The 26,761-nt window shown below is 44.4% G+C and overlaps 1 protein-coding gene across 1 annotated transcript in view; it reads left to right on the forward strand.

The window, feature by feature from the left end:
• PTGIS (prostaglandin I2 synthase) overlaps window positions 1-26,237 on the forward strand; it is a 44,140-nt gene extending 17,903 nt beyond the window's left edge. Inside the window, exons 6-10 of the mRNA XM_083146406.1 lie at window positions 4,303-4,484; window positions 11,360-11,522; window positions 14,375-14,556; window positions 21,647-21,798; window positions 22,361-26,237. Coding sequence (XP_083002532.1) covers window positions 4,303-4,484; window positions 11,360-11,522; window positions 14,375-14,556; window positions 21,647-21,798; window positions 22,361-22,517 — 836 coding nt within the window. The 3' untranslated portion in view covers window positions 22,518-26,237. The remainder of the gene's footprint in view (window positions 1-4,302; window positions 4,485-11,359; window positions 11,523-14,374; window positions 14,557-21,646; window positions 21,799-22,360) is intronic.
• Window positions 26,238-26,761: the final 524 nt, after the last annotated feature.

The raw sequence follows: 26,761 nt of genomic DNA on the forward strand, positions 1-26,761 counted from the left end.
ATAGAATGCGTTCTGAATGATTACACTATGGACCTAATTCAGCCACTAAACACTGGCTGCCTGTCACACAAATAGCAACTTCTATGTAACTGCAATGCGTACTGCTATTTAGTCGCTAACTGTGGCCATGCGTGCACAATGCGGACGCAGCGGACACGCGGTTGGTCGATAACTGAACGGATTGCAATTCCTCTGATTATTGAGCCATGTTGAATTAGGCCCTATGTGCAATGAGTACATTATTAGCAGCCCATTTTGAGAAAGGAGTTCCATCACAGTTAGAGAGTCACTATTTTCCTAATCACTAGCACCAGAGAGCTGTGGCTCCACAGGGCCACAGATGGCTTCTTTTACAGAGAACTGTTTGCATGTGAATGGCGGTGGCAGAATGCAGGGAGCCAATGGAAGAATTTGCCTTCAGGTACCAGCTGTCATGGGCACAGATAAATCCTATAACCGCTGCATGCATCCTACTGATCACTGCAGTGGCACAGGCAGCAGCAGTCATAGCTGATCTATCTCTGGCAGGGCCGGATTATAATGGAGGCACAAGGGGTCAGCACCCCTGGGCCCCCCTCTAGCAGTGGTTGGAATGTATTTAAAAAAAAAAGTTTTTGTGCCTGGGAGTGGGGTAGTGCTGCAGCTTCACCTACTGTATCTGCCAATGTGACAATGATTAATGGTGCTGACAGTGGCAGAACTCCTGGAGGCAATGGAGTCATCTGCCGCTGGGCGACAGCCTCAAAGGGGGCACTGTCTCCATTGCCTTCTGTTGTTCCACTCAGTAATGCTTTATTTAGAAGTGCTTCCCGCAGCCAGGCGGTACTATTCTATGCAGCAGCGGGGCCCGGGCCAGTACCGTTATTATATTCAGCAGCCACGGCCGCAGCACCCCCGTTCAGTCTTCCTTCCCTGTCACCTGGCTGCTCACTGCTCTGCGGAAGTCGCCTCGCTGACATCCGCCCGCAGCCTGAGAGCAAGTGAGAGCCAGGCCAGCAAACAGTGACGAGGAGCCAGGAGTCCGGCGTGAGAGTAGCCACTGTCTCCACTCCACACACAGCCAGTGCGGGTGAGACTGCAGTGTAGTCTGAAGAAGCTTTGAACCGGGAGCCGGGTGGAAGACGCTGCAGCAGCAGCCTGTGTGGGTGAGAGACAGTCCCGGGATTCCGCTTTCAGCGCAAGTGACGGCAGCATACTCGGCTACATAGCCGGGCCATGCTGTAAATAAATACAAATACGTACATATGAGCAGATTTATAAATCTGTAAGCTGCTTTGACAGAATAGTTTTTGCCCAGACAATGCGCATTTCTAACTGTAGTGTGTTTTAGATATTTGCTTCACATATGCTTATCTGCATCTTTTATGTCAGGTTCTTAAAACTTTTTTCACTGCTCATATGTACATGTTTGTTTTTGTTTACAGCGTTGCCACGGCTATGCGGCCTTGCATGCTGACATCACTTTTTGTAGTTTGCTATGGGGGGGGGGGGGCAACAACATGTATCTTGCCTCCGGGCAAGTGGGATGAACTTATGCCACTGGGTGCTGAGCATGGGGAGCCAAGGCACACTGATTGCACAAGTGTGCAGTGCATTACTGGGAGTTGACTAAGTCCCATGACACTTTGCACCAGAGGGCAGATGCTGAGATATTTGTGCTGAGCTCTGATTGGTGGAGCTCATTACATGCTTCTCAGGCCCATGGAGAACAGCAGCAGCAGTAGCCTAGTCATGGGAGGGTTTTTATTTAATCAGAGGCAGCACTGGGACTGTGAGGTCTCCTACAGAGTAAAGTGCAGAGGGACAAACACAGGCTTTTCATGTGGTATGAATTTATGTGTGTGTGTGTGTGTGTGTGTGTGTGTGTGTATGTGTGTATGTATGTATATATATATATATATATATATATATATATCCCCTGCAGTTACCCATTGACAAAGTTTATACTGCCTTTACTCTGTGTTTTGACAGTGTAATATTCTCCCATGCAGTTAGCGGCCAGTAATGACAAGTGCAAGGGGGCCCCCCTGTCTAAAGTGCCCCGGGCCCCCCAACGGCTTAATCTAGCACTGCTCTCTGGCTGCCTGGTACAATAAAGTGTTTTTTTATATTGTGATATCATGACGTCCCACGCTCCATACATCTAATAGAGGAGAAGCTGCCTAGAAGTCAAAGAAAGTGAGAGTGTAATGCAGGTGTCTGGTTGGTGAGACAGCAGGAAGGGGTCCGATGCAGTAGCTGGCTGGAGAGACGGGCTGACTGGAGAGATAAAAGATGCTGGCTCGGGAGACAGGGGGCTGGCTGGGGAAACAGAAGAAGGGGGCTGGCTGGGGAGACACAAGTAGGAGGCTGGCTGGGGAGATAGAAGTGGTCTGGCCGAAGAGACAGAAGAAGGGTGTTGGCTGGAGAGACAGAAGGGGCTGGTTAGGGAGACAGAAGAGAATGGCCAGCAGGGGGCACTACCATCTATTTTGCATTCGGGAGGTACCTAGTATAAACGGTATGCGGTCACTGGGTAGACAATGTCTATCTCAATAGTAACTAGGTCAACCACTAATGGTCAACAGTGAGTAGGTTGACACCTTGAAATCGTGGACATACCCAATGTCGACATTGACAAAATGTCAACACAATCTTATGATCGACATAGACATGATCAACATGAATAGGGTCAACGTTAGTTTTTCTTTCTTCTTCACAAAAAAGGTGGGTTTTCATACTTTACTATTGAAGTGGGCCTAGAGTGGGAATGTACCCGAAGTGTGGCGAGCACAGCGAGCCATGCAAGGGGGTGCATCACACTTACACCGTGTCCATGTTGATATATGTCGACATAGACACAAAACCCATGAATATATTGACCCTGTCGATGTAGACCATATGCTTGTGTCGACCTTATTATCCTTTAAGATAGTGAATGAATGAGAACCTGCTTTAAGTAACAAATGGATACAACATTAATATTATTCCATTAAGATCCATTGGTTCCCAAACTGTGTGCCTAGGCTCCCTGGGGTGCCTCAGGACACTTGCAGGGGTGCCTTGGGTTGGTGGACCAGGATCAATTCATAATGTTAATGGTCAATGTAACAGGCAAAACTAGTGCTGGTGGCTGCCAATCATAATATATGTGAACAAACCAGAGCAAATCCTGTCCCTCACCACATAACTGTGACATACTGTATACACACAATGTACTTAATTTAATATTATTTTTTCTAAATTTCTCAATAAGAAACATTTGGCCTAGGGGTGCCTTGAAAACATTTTTGATGCTCTAGGGTGCCATGATTCAAAAAAGTTTGGGAACCAATGATTTAGGCAATGCATAAAACTATTTACAATAGATGTGTATTTATGTATCAACAATCCACTAGGGGGAAGCATTGTATCATATCTCACATCATTTATACATATGAAAACCTACAGACAGATTAAAGCTTTAGGCATACCAGTCTTCTTCTGTATGTAAATCTGTTTCAGGATTCTAAACAACTTCCTGTAAGTGGTGCTCAGGTGAGTGACGCTGCTGAATAGGAGTGCAGCACTACATATACTGCCTGCCAGGTAGTTTCTCTGGTGGAGTTTGACATTTAAAAGATGGGAATACACCATGAGCTGACTTATGTGAAAACAACTTCTCATCAGTCAGGGCTTATCTCGCTTTCATAAATAGGTCAGTTAGGGAGATAATTCATTTTCATTAAATAAAGGTGGAATAATCTGAAAATGTTTTTATACATGTTCAAAGGAAAAGGTCAACATAAGTGTTCACCATTTTTGTGTCTCTATTTTCACATCTGTCGACATGGGCCCCTATTAGTATAACATGCACATTTTACCATCCACAATTGTAGTCCTCATGGATGGTATAATCACATTATCAGAAAGAAAAAAAAAAAAACATAAAAAGGTCATGTCGATTTTTTTCATGATTTAACAATTTGTCCATGTCAGCAGAGGTGCCGATTTATGTTTTTGCTGGTGGGTGCTCAAGCCGTTGAAAGGCTCAACAAGCAAATACAGTGGCCCGGCATTGGGACTCTGGAGTTATGGGCACTTGGGTGCTCATTAATTCCTGTGGGAGCTCGGGCCCTTGAGCACTCACAGAATCGGCACCTATGCATGTCAGCATTTTGCCTATCAACCAATAGTGGTCAGCTTATTGAAAATCAACCCAGACACTGTCGACCATCAACCGAAACCAGTCGCCAGACTTTGTCATTTACTCTCCGATGTGAATTTGTGTCACTCACAGCAGTGATGTTTTATTGCTATTGATAAGGACTTTTGTGTTTGCAGAAGAACAGAAGGCAATGATCTTGGTCAGAGAGAACCTGTGGCATATCATGAACTCTCAGACACTGAAGAGGAAAGAAAGGAAAAGTAACTGGCTGGAATACTATCTGCACCACTTAGAGGATCTGCAAGTGCCTGACGAAGAACAATCCAAAATGATGGTGCTGCAGCTATGGGCAACGCAGGTACTGTAGGAGATGAATCATCGTGCACGTGTCCCTGTCATATAGGCCCTTATTCTGGTTCAATCAAAGGCAAATTCCTTCTCAAATGGACAAAACAACATGCACTGCAGGGGGGGGGGGGCAGATGTAACAGGTGCAGATAGAATTAGATTTGGGTGAGTTATTTTGTTTCTGTGCAGGGAAAATACTGACTGCTTTATTTTTACACAGCAATAAAGATCTCACTTTGAAGTAAAACCCCACCCAAGTCTGATTCTCTCTGCACATGTTACATCTGCCCCACCTGCAGTACACATGGTATTGTCCATTTCAGAAGGAATTTGCCTTTGCGAGTGAACCAGAATAAGGGCCATAATGTATCATATATAGAGAACACATGGCAATCAGCCAGGTGATGTGAGACACAATGAGAAAAGGGCCGTTTACATTTAATAATAACACAGTGCAGACATTATTCTCTGCCAGAGATAGATCATATTCTCTATCTATGACAATTCATTATGTTATTATAGTGAGTACAAATAGGTTATTCCATCACTATAGTGTACTGTAAGTATACTTTTAACACCTGATGTGCACCTAGCACAAATAATTCATATGTGTACCCTCTGAACGACCTGCAATGTGTCACCTACAGAACACACAGAGCTCTGGATATGTGGTAGACAAAATACAGAAAGGCCAACTACATATCAGAACGATGTGTAGAGGTCGATCTCGCAGACAACGGGACCCTGCATTCGCAAGTGCACACACACTTGTGCTCTTTAGCCTGGCATAGTTAGAAATGTGATATGGTTGGCACTGCTGCAGGGCAGAGGAACTAAGTACAAACCGGACCGGTAAAGTCCCCGGAACACCGGACCGACCATTAAACTCTGCATTCCGGAGCTTGTAGTGTCTGGTCTGGGAGGTGTCCTGTCCAGGGGTGACTTGTCCGGGGGTATGCCTGTGATAGCTTTCACCAGGGACATGGGGAAGGGGAGATTACAGCCTCCCCGTGTGGTCCAGACCGTTTTGGTTTTTGCTACATGCCCATACCCCAGGGCCGACCACAAAATATCTCCAAACGGACCATGCACACTGACGCTCTAGCCAATATGTTGTTCTGATTTTGGCTGGAAACAACATAGAGTTGAGATAGTATTAGACCAGGTAAATACTAGAACAGTCTATACAGGGGGCCTGGTTTTGGGTTACTAGCTACTATAGTAGGGGGAATTCTTCATTATTTATAACATGCACACACTTGCCAGTAAAGAAGAGAACCAGGAATGGAAGAGGGTAAGTATTAGTAACGGGATGAGAGTTGGCCATGAGCAGAAAGCAGAGGGCGGAACGTGGAGGCAGAGGGCAGAGAGTGGGAGGAAAAGGGAAGAAATTTGAAGGTTAGAGGGTGGGAAGTGGGAGGGAGAGGGCAGGAGGGTAAGGGCAGATAGTGGGAGGGTAGAGAACGAGGGGGAGGTGGCTGAGAGCAGGAGGCAGAGAGAGGAGAGTGGGAGGGCATGGGCAGAGAGTGGGAGAGAGAGGGCAAATAGCAGAAGAGAAAGGGCAGAAAGCGGGAGGGAGAGGGCATGTGAGATGGGGCTGAATTTGGAATAATTTGCTGAGCAAACCAACAATAAATTGTAGTACAGATACAGGGGGAGATTCTCTAAGAATCTCCGCCCCCCTTCGCCGCCCATCGCATATTTAATTATCGCATATGTTGTAACATATGCGATAATTAAGGCAAAGGACAGCTCTTGCGTTAAGAGCTGTCCTTTGCGGTGAGAGTCACCGGGTCCCAGCAGGTCCCGGCGGCTCCCCCCTCCCTCACACACCCGACGCTGCTGCTGCTGCTGCGCCGGGCTCTCCTCCTCCCTGCACCCGGAAGAGGATCAGTGCAAGGAGGAGGTCACAGGTCCGGGCAGCACAGTTGTGTGCTGCCTGGACACAGGTGAAGGGGCGATGCGGGGCGGTGGGGGGTCGGCGCGGGGCGGCGGAGGGTTGCGGTAGAAGCCCATTGGCGGTTGCGGTAGAAGCCCATAACCCGGCGGGGGATGCTTACAGCATCCCAAAATGTGGTAAAAACCCGATAACGGGGTTTTTACCACATTTTTCGCTTAGAGAATCTCCCCCACAGTAACTCCAAAATGTTTGTGTGCATTCACTGAAATCAGTGTAATACCCTAGATGTCCTCTAGACACTCAGGACTCCTGCACGGTGCATGAGCAGTTTTAAAAAAAAAACGCATACAACTATGACCAATATCAGCATAGCATAAAATCTTGAATCGGGTACTAGATCTGTAATATTATTCTGCACACAGGACAGGACACAAACCGGTCAGAGCGAAACATATCTGATTAAACGCACTGTACATCTGTACTGATACAGTATGTACTTATGGAAAGTTTGGATTCTTGCCACATGGTGGCGATATGTCACCTATCAGACAGAGATGTGCCCTTGGCCAAGGTGGCAGTTTCCCAGGAGAAGTAACACTTACTCTCTGGCTGGGATTGTAGATGACAGTCTGTCTCCAGATATTCTTATGTCCACATTTTATTACTTGTGACTTTGTTTGACTTCCGCAAGTAAAAGATCTCATCTGGGCATTTGTAGATTCCACTTCTGCAAAAGATAGTCCTAGAATGCAGATGATCAGATGCTGGCACTACCAATTGTTTCCCAGTAAATACCAACAGTACTCAGGGTCGGACATTGATTTACGGAGTACAGAGAGGTGAAAATTTGTCTTCGAATGACCATAAGGACCTAATTCAGCTAATCAATGGTTCACAATAAGAGCAATTATTGAATTACTGCATGTGCACATCGGCCTCATTGCGCTTGCTGGCTGCAATTAGCGTCAATATACCTGAGCGCTGAAAAATCGCAGTTTGATTGAAGTAATCACAATTTGATTAAAAGAAAGCCGGCGTTTCTGGGTGAAAACAAGACATTTTCTGGGTGTGTTTAAGAAAAAACACTGGAGTGCTCAGGTGTATTTGGGGCCAACTGTAGTGCTCAGGAGTACTTGGGGAGGGTCTCTGACGTTAACGATGACCACTTCCTGCCCGTCTCAGTTGCAGATTAGTGGTAGCCTCAGACCTACTCACATTTGCACAAATGGCAAAGACTCTTCGATGTTCTGGGATTTGCGAATGGATCTGCAATCGGTGATCCAGTCAGAAATTTGCACAGGGCGTTATTCAGCTTAGGCAGCGGCTTTCTACTCGCAGTCAACTGCAACTTCTCAAATTAATTGAATTGGGTCCAAATTCCTGTATGTCAGTCTTATCGTACAACAGTCAGTCCGGCAACCCCCGTCCAGGGTTGTCGTGGACAGCCTCGGGCTTCAGCCCTGTACGGGTGAAGCCTGGGGGAACCCATTTATTGGAGAGGGTCCCACTCCCCCAGGGACCCTATCCAGAACTGACCAACCAGAGTGTTAATGTTTTGGCCGAGGGACTTTTCGGCTATAGTATTACCCCCATATTTTTGGAACAAGGACTAGTCCAAGAGTGCAGTGCTGGTTTTTTAAATACAGGGGGACCCCAGTTAATTTTTCCTCCATATTTTGGAAACCAGGATCAGCTCAAAGAGCCCAGGGCTTGCTATGTTTGGGGAAGGGGGGCGAGACATGCCTAATAATTTTAAATATTACCAAATTCCTGTTGCTTTTACAAAAATGGCACATGTGACGTGCATTTTGGTGCGATTTTTTAGCTGTCTAAATAATCACACCCTAATACATCTCGCCCCTGATCTCATGGCTATGAAATAGCAGGCTGGATGATTATCAGTGGACTGCTCATGGCTACGGCCCATAGAAGCAGGGCCGGAGCTGCCACTAGGCAGCCTTACGCATTTACCTAGGGTGCCGGCCACTGGAGGGCGGTACTGAGCCGGCGAGGAGAGGTACCATAGAAACCAGGGAGCGGGGAGCAAGTGAGTCAGTGAGCATCAACGCTGCCCCCTTCCTGGACACAGTATCGCCTGCACAGACTGCACACACTGCAAATATCATTTGATTTTGAGCAACTTGCGAATGAATTTGCAGCTATTCACAGGCCTGCAATATTTTCACAAGCCATGCTAAGCAATTTGAGGGCTTCCACAGGGCAGGATTTCACTCGGGTGGTGCAGCAATCAGGTCTGAATCAGATCCATAGTGAGAATATTATTTAGTTATGAACAAATGATTTTGTGAAAGCAGCAGCTCTCTCTGTTGCGCTTAATTAGTGAGAGTGCATTTCTGGAAATAATGGTTAGATTTTACTGGAAAGTAGATTCACACTATGCTGAATGTGTTTGAAATACACAGTGAGATAAAAGCTGCGTTATGGGAGATAATTGAAGTAGGGACATTGAATGCAAGGTAAAAGACTGTAGCTGCTTTCTTCCTTCACTCTACACAAGTCCATCGGCTGAAGCTTGCTGACAATACTCTGGTTCCCCTTTAGCACCGCACCTTGGACCCGGGCAGGGCTATTTTTCAGTAGGCTCCAGCAGGAACTGAGGCCCTTATTCTAGTTCACTCTTTCTGACAAAATATTTCTTAGATGGACAAAACCATGCGCACTGCAGGTGAGGCAGGTGTTACTTGTGCAGAGATAATTAGATTTGGGTGGGGTTTTACACCTGCCTCACCTGCAGTGCACATGGTTTTGTCCATCTAAGAAATATTTTGTCAGAAAGAGTGAACTAGAATAAGGGCCTCAGTTCCTGCTGGAGCCTGCTGAAAAATAGCCCTGGACCCGGGTAATTGTGAAGTGCGGTATTAAAGCACCAAAGCTTATAACTAGAGATGAGCGGCGGGCACTTTTTCGGGTTTTGGTTTTGGATCTGGATCTCCCTTCGTGTTTTGGATCTGGATTGGTTTTGGCAAAACCACCCTTGCGGGTTTTGGTTTTGGATCTGGATTTTTATTTTTAATTTTTTTGAAAAATGCTAAAACTTGCTAAAATAACAGATTGTGGGCCTGTTTTTGCCCCTAAAGTATTATTAAGCTCAACAACATTAATTTCCACTCATTTCTAGTTAATTTTGATCACTTCATATAGTCCGTCACACTGGACACTGGATATAGTCCGTCACACTGGACACTAGATATGTATGCCCTCACACTGGACACATCCCGTTACACTGGACACTGGATACAGCCTGTCACCCTGGACACAGCCTCTGGACAATGGACACATCCCCTGGACACTGGACACAGCCCCATGACAGTGGACACAGCCCCTGTACACAGCCCCTGTACACAGCCCCTGTACACTGGACACAGACCCTGACACACTGGACACAGACCCTTGTATTATGGACACTGCAACCCCTGTACACTGAGTGTAGTCAGCAGCACTGCAGCCCCTGTTCACACATAACACTACGCTGTATATAAATTGACTTCCCCATGAGTAAGGATATCAAAATCCCCCCTCCCCAGAGGCTCCTGCTGAGATAGCAGGCACCAGAGCGAAGGAGGTGGGTGTCCTGGGTCCAATACACCAACGCGTTTCGCTCTTATAGCTTTTTCAAGGTGATGGAAACCTTGAAAAATCTATAAGAGCAAAACGCGTTGGTGTATTGGAGCCAGGACACCCACCTTTGGACCCCCCAATCAGTCCCCCCCCCCCCCCATTGTGACCGGACCAGCTTCCTGAGCAGTCCCAGCCGTGAGAATTGGGACAATAGATCATCTGCACACCAGGTTGAGCCCTACAACAACCGGCGCTCCCTGGGCTGGAGGATGCCATTTCTCCTAACAAGTCCTTTCTACAATATCGGCCTCATTCTATTGGGACATTAACTAGGAAGCGTATCTAGGACATTGCTCCATTGGAAAATTGGGTGACTATCCTAGCTCTATTCAAAATACCAGTACCAGCATTTTACTATGGAATGTTCATATCATTACAAATTTGTTTTTGAATCTTTCACCTGTTGCATGTTACTAGATAAAGCGCGGTTTCACATCCCTTTCTTTATTGTGTTCACCTGCAGAGCAGCTTTGATAAAAAAAAGGCAAATTACTGTAGTTACTTCATTATAATTTAATATTTAAGCACTTGATAAATAGAAACAATGGGATTTGCATTTAGTTAATGGAAAAAAATGCCTTGTGTACGTACCGGATCTCTAAAATATTAAACTGTGTAGTAATTTTCCATTGTAGCACACAGCTCATATTTGACAGCATTATGACGATCAATATTTACAACACAAAAGCACTTCACTTTCTAAGCAACATACAGTTGCCTGCTATGTATTTCCCCTAGATTCACTTGTATTTCCCACATGACCATTCATGGTCCTTACTTCATCTACAATTACTTCGCATCTGTCAAACAAACCATAATATCAATGTATTTCACATACAAAAGGTGTAATAATCCATAATAAGAATCTATTTGTAACATAGGGGTAGAGTATGAAGCAGTGATAAGGGAGAAGTGATAAAGTGCCTGGTACTTTATCACCGGCCAATCAGTCCCTTTTTAAACCCAGCCTGTAACTTAACAGTCAGGAGCTGTATCACTTCTCCTCCCTTGTCACTGCTTCATACATCTACTCCACATGAGGCAGATCTCATAACAGGATGCAGTCAGGATTCCGCACCTAACCCAGAATAACTATATCATAAACATCCATTCGCAGCCTTGCGTGGGGCGCAAAATCATCCGATGGTCGTAGACCATCAAATGATTTCAAAAGCGCTCACAGATCTAAGACAGCTCTTGAATCTGGGCGTTCCCGTGGGTGCGACCCCTCGCCGCCACGAATGCGCAGGGGAGCGTGCCCACTAGAATAAGGTCCATAATGTGTGATCCCAGGTATGGCCTTGGTGACGAACAATCTTTCATCATTTACTATCTTTCATTTTTAGGGCAATGCAGGTCCTGCTACATTTTGGCTTTTACTCTTTCTGCTTAAGCATCCTGATGCCATGGTAGCTGTTCAAGGTGAATTAGAGAAGGTCTTCCAAGCACGGAGCATAAAAAAAATGGGTGATCTCAATCAGGAGCTTCTGGACAGCGCAGTTATCTTCAGTAAGTACAGAGAGCTTATTACTGAACTTAATGAAAAACAAAATGTCCAGGTGTATCATTTTCTCTTAACACTTCATACTTAAATGATTGAAGAAAAATGTAATAAAATGTAATGAGACAAGAAATAATTGTAGACGATCATAAGCTCTTGTGTAGTCAGCCACATTAAGTTACGTTGGAGGATTTTTATACAACAGAATACCATAAATCTAAATTGCATTCAGATAGAGGAGACACGTATGTGACAACTCCCTATGTGACACAAGTACAGCAGTCTACAAAACTGCAGATTAGAATAAATACATGAAACTTGAAAAGTGTGGTGTATAGCACAGTAGTGTTCCTCTCTCTCAGCATCTTAATGCCTCTTTATTACATGCACTCTGCCCCCATTACACTTACAGTACCTGTATTCCCTTCAACCAGGGATTAAAGTGTGTGTGGGGGGGAGGGGGGGGGGGGGACTGGGTGGAATTGAGTTCCACCACCTGTAATGGTAGAGAGAACTGAGTTCCACCACCACCCTAGCCCTGCACAGTCATTTCAACAGAAAAGCCCATTCCATGGGGCTTCCTTTTCCAGTGCAGCGTATGTGATGTCACGTGTCAAGTGTAGATGGGCTACTAAGAGCAGCAGGCTCTGTGCATGCTGAAGACAAGGCGAGAGGGGGGGGTGGAGGGACACAGTAAGGCGGCAAAGCTGCTGGAGGGACACAGGGCAGTGATCAAGGTCAAACTCTACAACACAGGTTCTTAAACTTGGGACCTTATGCTGGCCCCTTCGCATTGGCCCCTTCGTTGGCACGGGCCCGATGTTTTGCATCTGCGCATTTGCAGACGCTGGGTGCGTGCGGCCATGGTGAACAAACTGTTCACCAGGTGCACGCACCCAACATTGCTAGTGGGGGGGGGGGGGCGGGCAATGGGGCAGTGGGCCGGCATTCTCCGGGCAGGGTTTGGTGGACTCACAAGGCTGCAAATTCACAGCCTTGCTAATCAAACAGAATAACCCCATTGGCCCTAAGGACCCCACACAGTGCATGTTTTGCAGGTCTCCTTGCAGAATCATAAGTAAATTAATTAGCTACACCTGTGGATCTTTAAAATGTGTCAGTGAGTACTGAATGCACCTGTGCACCTGCCGGGCGACCTGGAAAACGTGTACTGTGTGTGGTACTGAGGACCGAGTTTGAGAAACCCTGCTCTATATTATAGTAAACCCCCTTCCACCTGTGAACCAGTTTAGGTCTCCCGTGCTTACTTATACTGTCATTTACCACTCTAATTGCACACTACTGTATTTAAATATTGCCATATTCTACACATTTGGGAAATACTGTCTGACCTACCAACCAGATCTTTAAAAAAATAAAAGAGAGAGCGATTCATAAATGGAATCCTCCCTAGGGTGTAACTATCTTAGGGGCAGAGGGCGCAGCTGCTATGGGGCCCAGAGCTGAAAAAGGGCCATCTTCCCATTGTAAGGTACATGGTATGTGTTATATACATTTATCAGGGGTCCATACAAACTCCTGCCTGTAAATATCACTGAATCCACCAACTAGATTTAAAAAAATATCTTACATTTGGGTAACAAAACTTATTGCACAACCCAGAAAATAAATTGACAGCAATTATCCCTCCCAACTCTTGAATACTACAGAAGAAATGAAGAAAATTCCAGTGTCCATCTCCAGCAGTAATTGAACAAAGTGATGTTGGATAATTAATGTTACTTATCTAGGTTTTTCTAAACGTATAGGTCGCCTGGCCCATTCCCAGACACTAATTACACTAATGAGTAACTGGAGCACTCCCTTTTGATGACTGAAACATTATAAACAATTTTGTGACCAGAAGATGAAAATAATAAAGATTGCTGCAGTTTACTTTCGTACTCCAGGCTGTAGCGCTGACAGCATAAGAATTTATGACACAAATTACACTTTTGGTGAAACTCATAAATGTTTTATGTTTCTCGACTGATAAAATAATGGTTTCCAGACCGCTACCTTCCTACTGCCTTATGGGAAAAGTAAAGGGCTAATCCAGTCAAAAATCATTTTTTAACTGTGTGGGTGAAAAATGTAGTTATATATGTATATTCCCTTGCATGCTCCTGTAGCTACACAGACTCGTTGCTTGGCTGTGCTTGCAGACAGGATAGTGTATGTAAATATATAATAGAAAGTAGTGTATATGTTTTTTATGCTTCAAAACATTTATTTTGGCTCCTCTTTAACCGTTACACCTCTGTATAATTGAGTGTTAACCCTTTTAAAGAGTGCATTAACAAAGTAACAAAAACAAATGCAAAATTAAACACAGACCGCAACATTGGCAGGAGTACCAGACAGGCTGTGGGTGTGGCCAGAGCTACAAGGGTGTGGCCAAGGCCACATGGGTGTGTAGACTCCAGACGTTATCATCCCCACTATCTCACTAAATTCGTAAACATATCAAATGTTTTGGGAAAACTACATAAACTATTGAAATACTAGATTATTGGTTGGCTGTGTGAACAGTTGGAAATCATGCTGCCATGATGATGGGTCTAAAGTAATGTGAGAGAACCCAAAACATGTTCCATTACTATCACTTGTGTGTTCAAAACCAATGAAATGTTCTTGAGTTGAGTTGGCAGGTGACCACACTAACAGGTCCCTGCGATGCTGCTTGGTTCAAGCGCCAACAGGACAGGCCTTGTACAATTTGAACACTTACATGTGAATGCAGAATAGCAGGATTTGTCTGTGAGTGATCAGCATAGCAGAGTACTGCCTTACTTTATGATAATAACCCTTTATAAACAAATATGCCAAATTCCCAGGGTCCTGTGCTTTATCCCTACAGACAGCGCATTGGCAGAGAGTCTGCGTCTGACCGCCGCCCCCTTCATCACGCGAGAGGTCCTTACGGACCAGCTTCTGAAGCTAGAAGATGGTAGAGAGTACGTATTGAGGAGTGGAGACAGACTCTGTCTTTTCCCATATGTAAGTCCACAGATGGATCCGGAAATACACCAAGACCCCCAGGTATTTCTCTCTCCTCTGACAGCCTTCTACACACAGATTGTGATACCCATTATACACATACACATACAGGATAATATCCCCCCTACTGCTAAATATAATATATAAGGAGTCACCCATGAGTTTCACACCCACATTAACATGTTAAGCTAATTGTGACCAGTATAATCATGTGAAATAGTAACACTTACAATAGTGTTACATGTAATGCAGGCATTCCTGGTGTCTCAGTCTCATGAGGCTAAACAGCTCAGTAATCTAAAAAGAAAACAGAAATTGTTTGTAAAGGGCTATAATGGTCCGCCATGTTGACCTACAGCAAGTATGTGCAAGGTGGATAAATAGGCGTAAGTGGGAAGAATAAAATGAGTCCATGTACCAGTGTTACAAGAAAACTCTAATCTGTCAACTGATTACATATTACAGTATATACAGCCAGGTACACCACCAATAATCCGGCACCTTTGGTACGAGCATTTTGCCGGAATATACATTTTGCCCGATTATCTGTGGTAGATTCAGCAGAATCCCGATGGCATTCCTTCCCACCTAACAAGTGTTAGATTGTAGCGCTCAGCGCCTGTCTCCATACACTGTCTAGTGTAAGGCTCACAGTCTGCCTTGTCCCCTTGCAGCAACGTAGCTAGGCGTCACCCTGAGTGACAGCTCGCTTAAGCGTATAGCAGGGCAGAGACCCCTGACCCTGCTGGCAGCGTTCCCTTTCCTGTTAGGAAGTACCCGCGTAGTGTGTGCCTCAGAACGTGTGTGACTCCATCCATGCTGTTTGTAGCTCCACGTGCACCGGAGCGCGTAAGAGCAAGCCCCGCTGTAATCCCGTTACAAGCGTGACCTTTGCACAGGGAGATCCATCATCATTGGCAGCAGCGACGACTGGGAGAGATACCGCCAGCGTAAACCAGTTGATAGCCATTAACCCTGCACAAGCCAAACGCTACAGCTAAGTAACAATCAGACACTGTGATTCCCAATGTACCAGTTGTATTACTGCCTGAAGTTAACTGCAAAAGTACTGTTGTATCCTACAAGCCTGCCACTTGAATAAATCCTTCAGTTGGTTATATCTTCGGAGTGTGTTGTCTAACAACCACCCTGCACGTACTTATAGACACTCTGCCAATAGGTTATGGGCCCAGCACGTCACGTGCGCGAAGATTAACCCCCTAAAGACAAAGTGCTAGCGCAGTACATAAAAGAACACAAAGGAATTATTTCTGAATTGCCATTTGTGGAAGAGTTAACGAGAATGCACAGTACAGGGCATAGCATGAACTTTCCAAAGCTCAAAGGCTCAGAGAATTATACTACATGGAAGTTCGCTATGGAAATGCAGCTTAAGAGGGAGAAGCTATGGAAAGTCACAATAGCCCCAGGAGATAGTCCAAACCCAGAAGAGGTAGACAAGGCCATTGGCACAATAGGCCTGGCTGTGGAGCAGCATGTTTATTCTACTATCTGTGGGAAGGAGTCCGCTAAGGACATGTGGACAACTCTACAAGGTGCTTATGAGAATAAAGGCTTAATGAGAAGGATAAGTCTGAGACGCACACTGTATGGAACAAAGCTGAATGCATGCAAGGACATGAACGATTATATTGATAAGATACTATCGATAGCTCAGCAATTGGCATGTGTAGGAGCAAAAGTGGATGAGGAAGAAGTGGCGATGGTAATGCTGCAGAACTTGACAGAAGAATTTGACTTTCTGGTTGTCGCACTAGAGTCAAATGAAACCAAGCTTACAACTGAAGTTGTGAGAGCCAAGCTACTACAGTTCCAAGAGAGAATCCACAAGGATGCCATAGCTGAGGGTTCTGCCTTAGTAGCAAAGGGTGCGAAACCCAAGAAATGCACGTTCAAATGTTATGTGTGCCACAAAGTAGGGCACAAGGCTTCAGAATGCAGGATGAAGAACACTAGTGGCATGCACAAGCGGCATGACAAGAAGAACGAGTCAGCACTGAATGTAACAGACAAGCCAAGGAGGGATCTCTGGTACATGGACTCGGGAGCCTCTAGACACTTCAGCTGCAACAAGGAGTGGTTCAATTCTTTAACACAGTGTACACCCACAACAGTTACCGGGATTGGAGAAAAGGTCCTTACTGCATCAAATGTTGGGACAATCACAGTGAGACTAAGAATTGAGGGACAGACAGTAGTCACAGATATTCAAGACGTCCTGTATGTACCAGAATTGGGAAGTAACCTCATCGCTATCAGCGTACTCGAGGCAAAAGGCTACAGAGTCCAGTTTGCAAAGGGCAGGTGTATGGTGCATAATGAAAGAGGGACTGTAATTGCTTCAGCAACCCGATGCAACCAACTATACGTCCTAGACACAAATGAATGTGTAGCTTTGGCAGCCTCTGCTGAAAATGAGTCGATGGAACTCTGGCACAGACGTTTGGGACACTTAGGATATGATAATGTCCAGAAACTAGCTGATGGGATGGCAACAGGAATCACAGTGAAAGACACCGGAAGACCTGTGTGCGAGAGTTGCATAAAAGGCAAGCAGACCCGCAACCCATTTCCCAAGTCAGCAGGCAGAGCAGAATCACAATTAGCTCTGGTGCACACAGATGTGTGCGGACCAATGGAAGAGGAGTCAACCAGTGGTTACAAATACTTCATGACTCTCATCGATGACGCCACAAGAATGACACACGTATACTTCATAAGGAAGAAAAGTGAGGTGATCAAGAAAATTGTGGAGTACAAGAACCTAGTGGAGACTCAGACGGGCCTAAAGCTAAAGGTCCTGAGATCCGACAATGGGGGAGAGTACGAAAATGGAGAAGTAACCGACTTCCTAAAAAGGCATGGCATAAAGCATCTGCTGACGATGGCCTATACGCCTGAACAGAATGGCGTAAGTGAAAGGGCGAACAGAACAATCGTTGAAAGAGCACGAGCGATGGTGAATGATGCTGGCCTAGAGAAAAGTTTTTGGGCAGAAGCTGTATCTACTGCAGTATACCTGAAAAACAGAACACCTACGGTGGCCGTGAAAGGGAAAACCCCCTTAGAGGCCTGGTCTGGGAAGAAGCCAGACATCAGTCATCTCCGTGTCTTTGGGAGCAGAGCTTATGCGCATATACCAAAGGAGAAAAGGAAGAAACTTGACCCAAAATCAAGACAGTGCATATTGCTAGGCTATTGTGAGGAGAGCAAAGGGTACAGGCTCTGGGATGCAGAGAACAGACGTCTTCTGAAATCAAGAGATGTGATATTTCAAGAAACAGCATCACCCACAAAAGCAAAAGAACAAGAAAAGCAAGCACTAGTAGAGGTGTGTGAAATAGAAAGCATACCTGAAACAGAAAATACTGAAGAAAGAAGCGAACCAACAAACAGAGCTTCTATAAGGAGAAACAAAGGCATACCAGCCAGAAGATATGAGGAAGAATATGCGAATATTGTTTTCAGTGAACCTCAGAGTATTCAAGAAGCGAAAGCGTGCAGTGATTGGGAGAAATGGAAATCTGCAATAGACACAGAGCTATCAGCACTGAGAGAGAACGATACTTGGACCATAGTAGATAGGCCAAGCAATCGCAAGACAGTCAAGAACAAGTGGGTCTTCTGCAAGAAGTTAAATTCAGACGGAGAAGTTGCCCGTTACAAAGCCCGTCTTGTTGCTAAGGGATACACACAGAGATCCGGAATTGACTATGGGGAGATATACTCACCTGTTGCGAGGTATAACACTCTCAGGTTAGTAATTGTAGTCGCCACCTTACAAGACTTACTGCTATACCAACTAGACTTCGACTCAGCGTTCCTAAATGGAGAACTACTTGAAGAGATCTATATGGAATCGCCAGATCATTATAATGAGGATGAACTTCAGACAGAAAAGGTGTGTCTTCTGAAGAAATCCATATACGGCCTGAAGCAGAGTGGTCGTTGCTGGTACATAAAATTGGACACAGTACTACTTGAAATGAATTTTATTAGATCAGAGACTGACCACTGCCTTTATCACAAAACTCTAGGAGAAAAGTTGTTCATCATAGCAGTCTATGTGGATGATATACTTATAGCAGGTCACGAAGATCACATTACAAGTGTGAGAGATCAACTAAAACAGAGATTCAAGTTGAAAGACTTAGGTCCAGCCAATCATCTGTTGGGCATGAGAATTGTTCAAAACTTGCAAAAGGGAACAGTCACAGTCGACCAACAAATGTACATCGAGGCAACAATCTTGAAGTATGGAATGGCAGACTCCAAGTCAGTAAATACACCAATTGACAAAAGCATCAAGATTACAAAAGGTATGTCACCAACCACACTAGAAGAAGCAGAGGAAATGCAAGATGTTCCTTACAAGAGCGTGGTTGGAAGTCTTATGTATGCAAGTATTGGAACCCGTCCAGACATCACTCATGCAGTCAGTCGGGTGAGCCAATTTGCAATAAATCCTGGAAGACAACACTGGATCGCAGTGAAGAGGATCCTGAGATACCTAAAAGGTACAAGTTCCTTGAAATTAAAATTCGCCAAGACAAGCAATTCAAATTTGAAAGTCTTCTGCGATGCCGACTGGGGAGCAGATGAAGATGATCGTCGTTCCCACACCGGTTACCTGTTCACACTGGCCGGAGCAGCAGTTAGTTGGGCGAGTAGAAAACAACCAACCGTTGCCCTCTCAACAACTGAGGCCGAATACATGGCTCTTACAGAGACATCAAAGGAAGCACTCTGGATCAAAGAGACTTTGTGTGAGGTAGGTCTACTTTATGAAGAAGAGACTATCAGTATCGCATGTGACAACAGGGGAGCAATAGATCTTTCCTGTACTACCAAGCATCATGGAAGGTCAAAACACATCGCGATAAGACACCACTTCATCAGAGAACTAGTGGAGAACAAGTCCATCGATGTTGAATACATTGCAAGTGAACAGAATGTTGCTGACATGCTCACTAAAGGACTGTCGTCAAACTTGCTTATTAAGTTCGTGAAGGACTGTGGACTTGTCTAAGTTCGAAATGTTGATTTGAAGTTTTGATGTTCTGAATGTCTTTTCTCTCTAACCATATTTTCGGTTACAGGTATCACAAAAGGACAAAGCATTGTATTAAGTTCTTTTATGTAGCCGAAGACAGCCTTGAGCGAGGGGGAGTGTTAGATTGTAGCGCTCAGCGCCTGTCTCCATACACTGTCTAGTGTAAGGCTCACAGTCTGCCTTGTCCCCTTGCAGCAACGTAGCTAGGCGTCACCCTGAGTGACAGCTCGCTTAAGCGTATAGCAGGGCAGAGACCCCTGACCCTGCTGGCAGCGTTCCCTTTCCTGTTAGGAAGTACCCGCGTAGTGTGTGCCTCAGAACGTGTGTGACTCCATCCATGCTGTTTGTAGCTCCACGTGCACCGGAGCGCGTAAAAGCAAGCCCCGCTGTAATCCCGTTACAAGCGTGACCTTTGCACAGGGAGATCCATCATCATTGGCAGCAGCGACGATTGGGAGAGATACCGCCAGCGTAAACCAGTTGATAGCCATTAACCCTGCACAAGCCAAACGCTACAGCTAAGTAACAATCAGACACTGTGATTCCCAATGTACCAGTTGTATTACTGCCTGAAGTTAACTGCAAAAGTACTGTTGTATCCTACAAGCCTGCCACTTGAATAAATCCTTCAGTTGGTTATATCTTCGGAGTGTGTCGTCTAACAACCACCCTGCACGTACTTATAGACACTCTGCCAATAACAAGAACTAAACCTTAACCTACTACCAGCCTGACTCTCTCCCACAACCTAACCAAGCCCTCCTGCAGCCTACCTGTGCCCTCCCAAAGCCTAACTCCCCCTGCTGCACCTAAACCTATCGCTGCCTGACTACCTCTGCAGCCTAGCTCTACCCTGTTGACTAACAGCCTTTATGCAGTCTAACTGAGCCATCCCTCAGTATAACTGAGCCCTCCCACAGCCTACATTTCCCCAGCAGCCTAAGGGCCAGATGTATCAAGCTTCACAAAGTGATAAATTGGAGAGTGATAAACAACCAGCCAATCACCTCCTACCTGCTACGTCACAGGCTGGGTTTGAAAAATGACAGATGGGAGTTGATTGGCTGGTTGTTTATCACTCTACATTGTATCACTTTGTGAAGCTTGATACTGTACATCTGGCCCTTACTCCTCCCTGACAAATGATGTGCCAGTATTAAAAGTAGTACCGGACCTTCAGGTGCCGGATAATCAGTGGTGTACTTGTACTGTCTGATATACACTATAATGGTTGTATACAATAAATTATTCTTCCCAGCTATATGTAGAGATCACTCAGCCACAGACAGGACCACATTGTCATGGTCCCCTTTCACTGATGTGTTGAAAAAAATCATTAATGATAGGGTATCCTTATGAGGGCTCTGAAATTTGTCCTAAATTCACCAATAATTGTTATGGACAGTGATTGCTGTAAATTGATGGACTAAACATTCTTCAAAGCTAAATCTTATGACATTCGCACACAAGGAAGATACTATTGCTCCCTACCATAAAGTGTAGCCACTGTAGCGCACCCTAGGCTGGATACACATTAGTATGACCAGCAATCCCGACGATTCCCCTTTGCCCCAGACCATTGGAGATTGCTGTTACACACTACATGATTTACTGAAAAACGGACCAACCCTTAGTTCAGTAATCCATTAAATGGCACCGGGTCGCAAGTAATATCTTCTACTTGGCCGGGCAGCATGGCCAACCAGAAGATACTGCATGCGGCCTTGTGGGAGTGCCCAATCGGGCATACACTCTACATTAAATGCACGTTATATCATTGCGATTTGGCCAGAAACTGTATCGTGCCAATATCGGCATAGTGTGTACACAGTCTAAATCCATACAATTTCTCCATTCTGATGGTACAAATAGCGCAAACAACAACAACTTGGGTTGCAAGTCCATCTAACCATAACAACTGTCATTTGTGCAACAGTAGGCACTTGATATCATAAAGTAGCATTTGACCACTCCACTCACACTTTGTATATGACGTTATGAAAGTGGAACATTCTGCGTGTGATATATTGGGTGATATTGGCATGTTTACTTTCCCAGGTCTTCCGTTATAACCGATTCCTCAATGCTGATGGGACACAGAAGACTGAATTCTACAAGGGTGGCAGGAGGCTGAAGCATTTTACTATGCCATGGGGGGCTGGCAATAATGTGTGTGTGGGGAGATTTCATGCAATCAACAGCATCAAACTGTAAGAAACTCTTCTGTATGTCAGCACATACTGTACAATGGATATGGCTGCTTTGTGTGTAAGTGGCTGGGGGAGTTGGCCAATATGAATGACAATGCAGTCTGCAGGGGGATACATGCCAACATTGCAATTTTTGGAGCTGCACCACTGTGGGTCTTGCTTGTGTCAGATTTGTTTCAACTTTTTTTCTTCTTAGAAACATTGAGGTAGATGTATGAAGCAGTGATAAGGGAAGAGAAGTGACAAAGTGCCTGGTACTTTATAACGGGCCAATCAGCTTCTAACTGTCCCTTTTTTAAACCCAGCCTGCTACTTAACAGTCGGGAGCTGATTGGCCGCTGATAACGTTTTTTTTCTATTTTTCTGAAAAAAATCCTACAGTACTTTCAATGTCCGTTCATCAACATTTTTTAATTGTTCCCTTATATTAACCTTTCTTAAGAAGTTAATTTTGGGGTGATTTAAATTTACATTGTAAATCTAGTCTTCTATAATCACCTGGATATAAAAGAACACATTTGGTCTGTGCCAATTTATTTACTTGCAACTATTTCTGTTTTAGGTTTATATGGTTCCTGCTCCTAAATTTTGAATTTGAACTGAAAAATCCCAATGAGAAAGTGCCTGACTTTGACCGAAGTCGATATGGATTTGGAGTGGTACAACCAGAGCACGATGTTGTATTTCGGTACAGGAGACGGTTACATGTCAGCATGTGAACAAAACTTTATCGATAAACATGGTTGAGAAGTCCAACATATCAATGCACTCACATTTACTTCAAGCTAAAGGATCAATACCCCTAACCTGCAAACCCCACTGGGACATAACAATATTACCCACTTTATAAATGAGATTTTGTCAGTGAACCAAACGAGACAATCTACAAAAGGGGAGGGAGGAAAGAATCCTAGGGAAATGCCAGCAAAATATGGCACATGCTGAGTATGATCAATATTAGACTGCATGGATATTTATTTAAACATGGGGCGGGATGCTCTAACACGTAAATGCGGTAAAAAACCCAATTATCAGGGTTTTTACTGCATTTTTGTATGCTCTAAACCCCCTCCGTCAGGGCAGTGAGGCGGCGTGAATACCCTGTAGAAGTCTATGGGCTTCTCTCCGCAGAGGGATCCCTCACGAATTGCTCCCAGCATGCCCCATGGCCAGCACCGTCACTCTGCACATGCGCAGAGGGACTACCGGGTCTCAGACCCAGAAGTTCAGGCATTGCAAAGGACAGCTCTTATCGCAAGAGCTGTCCTTTGCCTTACTAATAGCATATGTTAGACCATATGCGTTTAGTATCGATTTGGTAGCCAGCGGAGAGGGGCAAAAATGGGTGGCGGATGTTAGAACATCCTGCCCATGGTCACTGCAAAACAGGAAAATACACAAATAAATGGTTTGTAATTTGTGTTTAATCATAGGCATATTTTAGATGTGTATGCTTCAGGATTGCTGAGACATACAGGGGGTATGGCCAAGTCCAGGAAGTGTGGCCACACAATCTGCAAAAAAAAACATAGAAAATACCTTGTGTGCCTCTGCAAAATGATGACGAGCACTGCAGAGGGGGTGCACTTGTCCTCCACAGGTTGCCTGAACCCCCAATGGGCCTGTTTTAGCACCACTGGTGTGGTGTGGGGATGGTATGCACAAAATTCACAAGTGACACTCACCATTGCAATAAAACAATATAATTGTAGTATTTGAAAGCAAGAGGTTAAAAAAAACAGGAATGGATACTTCTTCAATTAAATTTAAAAAAATAAAACAGCGGTCTTACACAAATGATTGGTTGAAACTCCACTGACAAGTGTGGTTGGGTATTTCCTTCATTGAGCCTAAATTCAATCATCTCTGATGTCACTACCATGTGACGCACAATGTCTGAGAAGGAGCAAGGTTGGCCCAAGTTTAGAATATGGGGTCCACAGAGCCGGTGTAAGGATTCTCGGCACCGTAGGCAAAATGTCAACCTAATGTCCCCGTCCCCCCAATGCTGCCACCAATCCAAACTTCCCAACCCCCTAGGCATACTTGCCTTAGATGTTAGTACAACAAGGATCCTCATAGACATCCTTGATTTTTGGATAGGCAGACTTGGTGGCGCCCCCCCAGATCCCAGCGCCCTAGGCAGCTGCCTAAAGCAGATGTCATCAACCCGGATGTCATGGGTCACGAGTATTATAGTTAGAGATTAGCAAAGATGCACAAATATTCTGTGCAAATCCTGTGAAATGGGTTATTTGGAAAGGAGCAAAGTTCTATATGATCATAGAGTCTTCAAATATGCACAATACCATTGAGCCCTTGTAAAGCCAAATATATCTGTTTTATTTATTCTGTAGTCTAAGAAAAGTGCTGGAATGGCAGTGGTTCATTAGTTTTGTGTGTGGTATGATAGGGATCAGACTTGGAACACTTAGAAACAAATTATGTCAAATTTGGAATGAGGAGACTACGCTGGTAAACAAGAGAATGTCTCTTTATCTATAGTTGTTATAAAATTGGCATATGGCCTCAGTGAATAAGTCGGTGGGTGGTTGTTAAATGTGTCTGTGGGTGGTTGTAAAATATGTGTGGTTATGGTAGATGGGGTCAGAGGCATGGCCCATTGGTGCCTTAAAATTGCTGGACAGCTCTCAGCTTCACCCTTAAAAACACCTCTTACTGCCACCTGAAGTAGAAGGTGGAACACATCTTTCAAGTGTACTCAACAAAATTGTAGTAATTGAGATAATGGGTCTGTCCCCTCAAATCAGGAAACATAGAAACATAGAAACATAGAATTTGACGGCAGATAAGAACCACTTGGCCCATCTAGTCTGCCCCTTTTTTAAACATGTTACCTCAAACCATATTTGATCCTTATTTTTTTGTAAGGATATCAATATGCCTATCCCAAGCATGTTTAAATTGTACTACTGTATTTGCCTCTACCACCTCTGATGGGAGGCTATTCCACTTATCTACTACTCTTTCTGTGAAGTAATTCTTCCTCAAATTTCCCCTGAATCTTCCTCCCTCTAGTTTCAGTGCATGTCCTCGTGTTCTGCTGCTCCTCTTCCTGTGAAGAATGTCTCCCACCTGTACCTTGTTAAAACCCTTGATATATTTGAAAGTTTCTATCATGTCCCCCCTTTCCCTTCTCTGCTCTAAAGTATACATATTAAGATCTTTTAGTCTTTCCTGGTACGTTTTGTGATGTAGGCCATGCACCATTTTAGTTGCCCTTCTTTGTACAGTCTCTAATGTATTTATATCCTTCTGGAGATATGGCCTCCAGAACTGAACACAATACTCTAGATGAGGTCGTACCAATGACCTATACAGTGGCATTATTACTTATTTCTTTCTACTGCTGATACCTCTCCCTATGCAACCAAGCATCTGACTTGCCTTCTTCATTGCTTTGTTACATTGCCTACCTGCCTTTAAGTCCCCTGAAATAGTGACACCTAGATCCCTCTCTTCCTCAGTAGTTTCCATTATAGTGCCATTTATACTATATTTAGTCTTTGGATTTTTGCAACCCAAGTGCATGATTTTGCATTTTTTGGCATTAAACTGTAGTTGCCATGCTCTTGACCATTCCTCTAATCTACCAATCAGGTCTGAATTAGGCCCAATATCTAGGTAGACAGTCAATAGACCAACACCAAAAAGGCCGACAAGCAAAAGATTGACATGGACATGGTCTACGCATGACAGGTTGACATGAGTTTTCTGGAATTTTTTTTTTTTTTCATTTTTTCCTGCCTAATTTGCTGCAGTGTACCAACCATTGTCAGTTTAGAATCATTTGACTAATAATAGTGATCAGACCTTTCAGAGATGGAAAGTTATGTTGTTTGTTTATTCAAGAAAGGTATATTATACAAACACAGGTTGCTACAGTATGGTCCTTATTCTGGTTCACTCGCAAAGGCAAATTCCTCATCTGCCCCACCTGCAGTGCACATGGTTTTGTCCATTTGAGAAGGAATTTGCCTTTGCAAGTGAATCAAAATATGGGCCCATGTGTGTAAGACTGAAGGGCAGAAGACTGACAAGCAGAAGATCTTGTAAAGATTTCCTGAAGGGGAATATGGGAATTTTTTGTTTTATGAAAATTGGACTCAGATGCACGCCCACAAAACTACCACAAGTCTGAACAGTTCTATGCACCCATGCTGTCTCTGCCAAGTCCCCGGCCAGAAATGCCCATTTCATGAAATGACAGATCCCGCCAAGTGCTGTCCAACCTAATAGAATGTGGGCATGCTAAAACTCACCATATGCATCCGTGCACAGATCTGTGAACACAAATGTTTTGCTGATGACTTCTATTAGTGCTCAGGATAGGTGAGCTGTCATATAAATAATAAAATCAAAGAATCCAAGATCGCATAGGACTAAAGTAGTACTATTGAAAAGACTTAAAATATATACCCCCCCCCCCCCCACACACACACACACACACACACACACACACACACACACACACACACACACACACACAAACTCTTAAATTCTAGATTTCTATGTAACTGGAAGAAATACACTTTAATCATGGGCTGATTTTTAGTGTAGACAATAATATTATTGTGGTGCGAGTAAATGCAGAATAATATGTAATTCGGGAAACACAGCAGTCAATCACAAAATAACCAGCAAATTGTTTGAGTGTATAAATAATTGCCCTCTTTCAGGCGAGTATGTCACTCTTACAGTTTCCATTCTGTATTATGCCGTCTAATAAACAATTGTGTTTTCTGTAGCTGCTAAATTACTTTCCTAGATGTATCTATCTACCATCCCTGGATAAAAATAATGTAGAGCAGGCATGTCCAACGTTGGCCCTCCAGATGTTGTGAAACTACACATCCCAGCATGCTTTGCCACAGTTTTGCTATTAGAGAATGCTAAAACTATTGCAAAGCATGCTGGGATGTGTAGTTTCACAACATCTGGA

Source organism: Crinia signifera, chromosome 6 (assembly GCF_055691185.1).
Source record: "Crinia signifera chromosome 6, ASM5569118v1, whole genome shotgun sequence".
NCBI classification, from domain to species: Eukaryota; Metazoa; Chordata; class Amphibia; order Anura; family Myobatrachidae; genus Crinia; species Crinia signifera.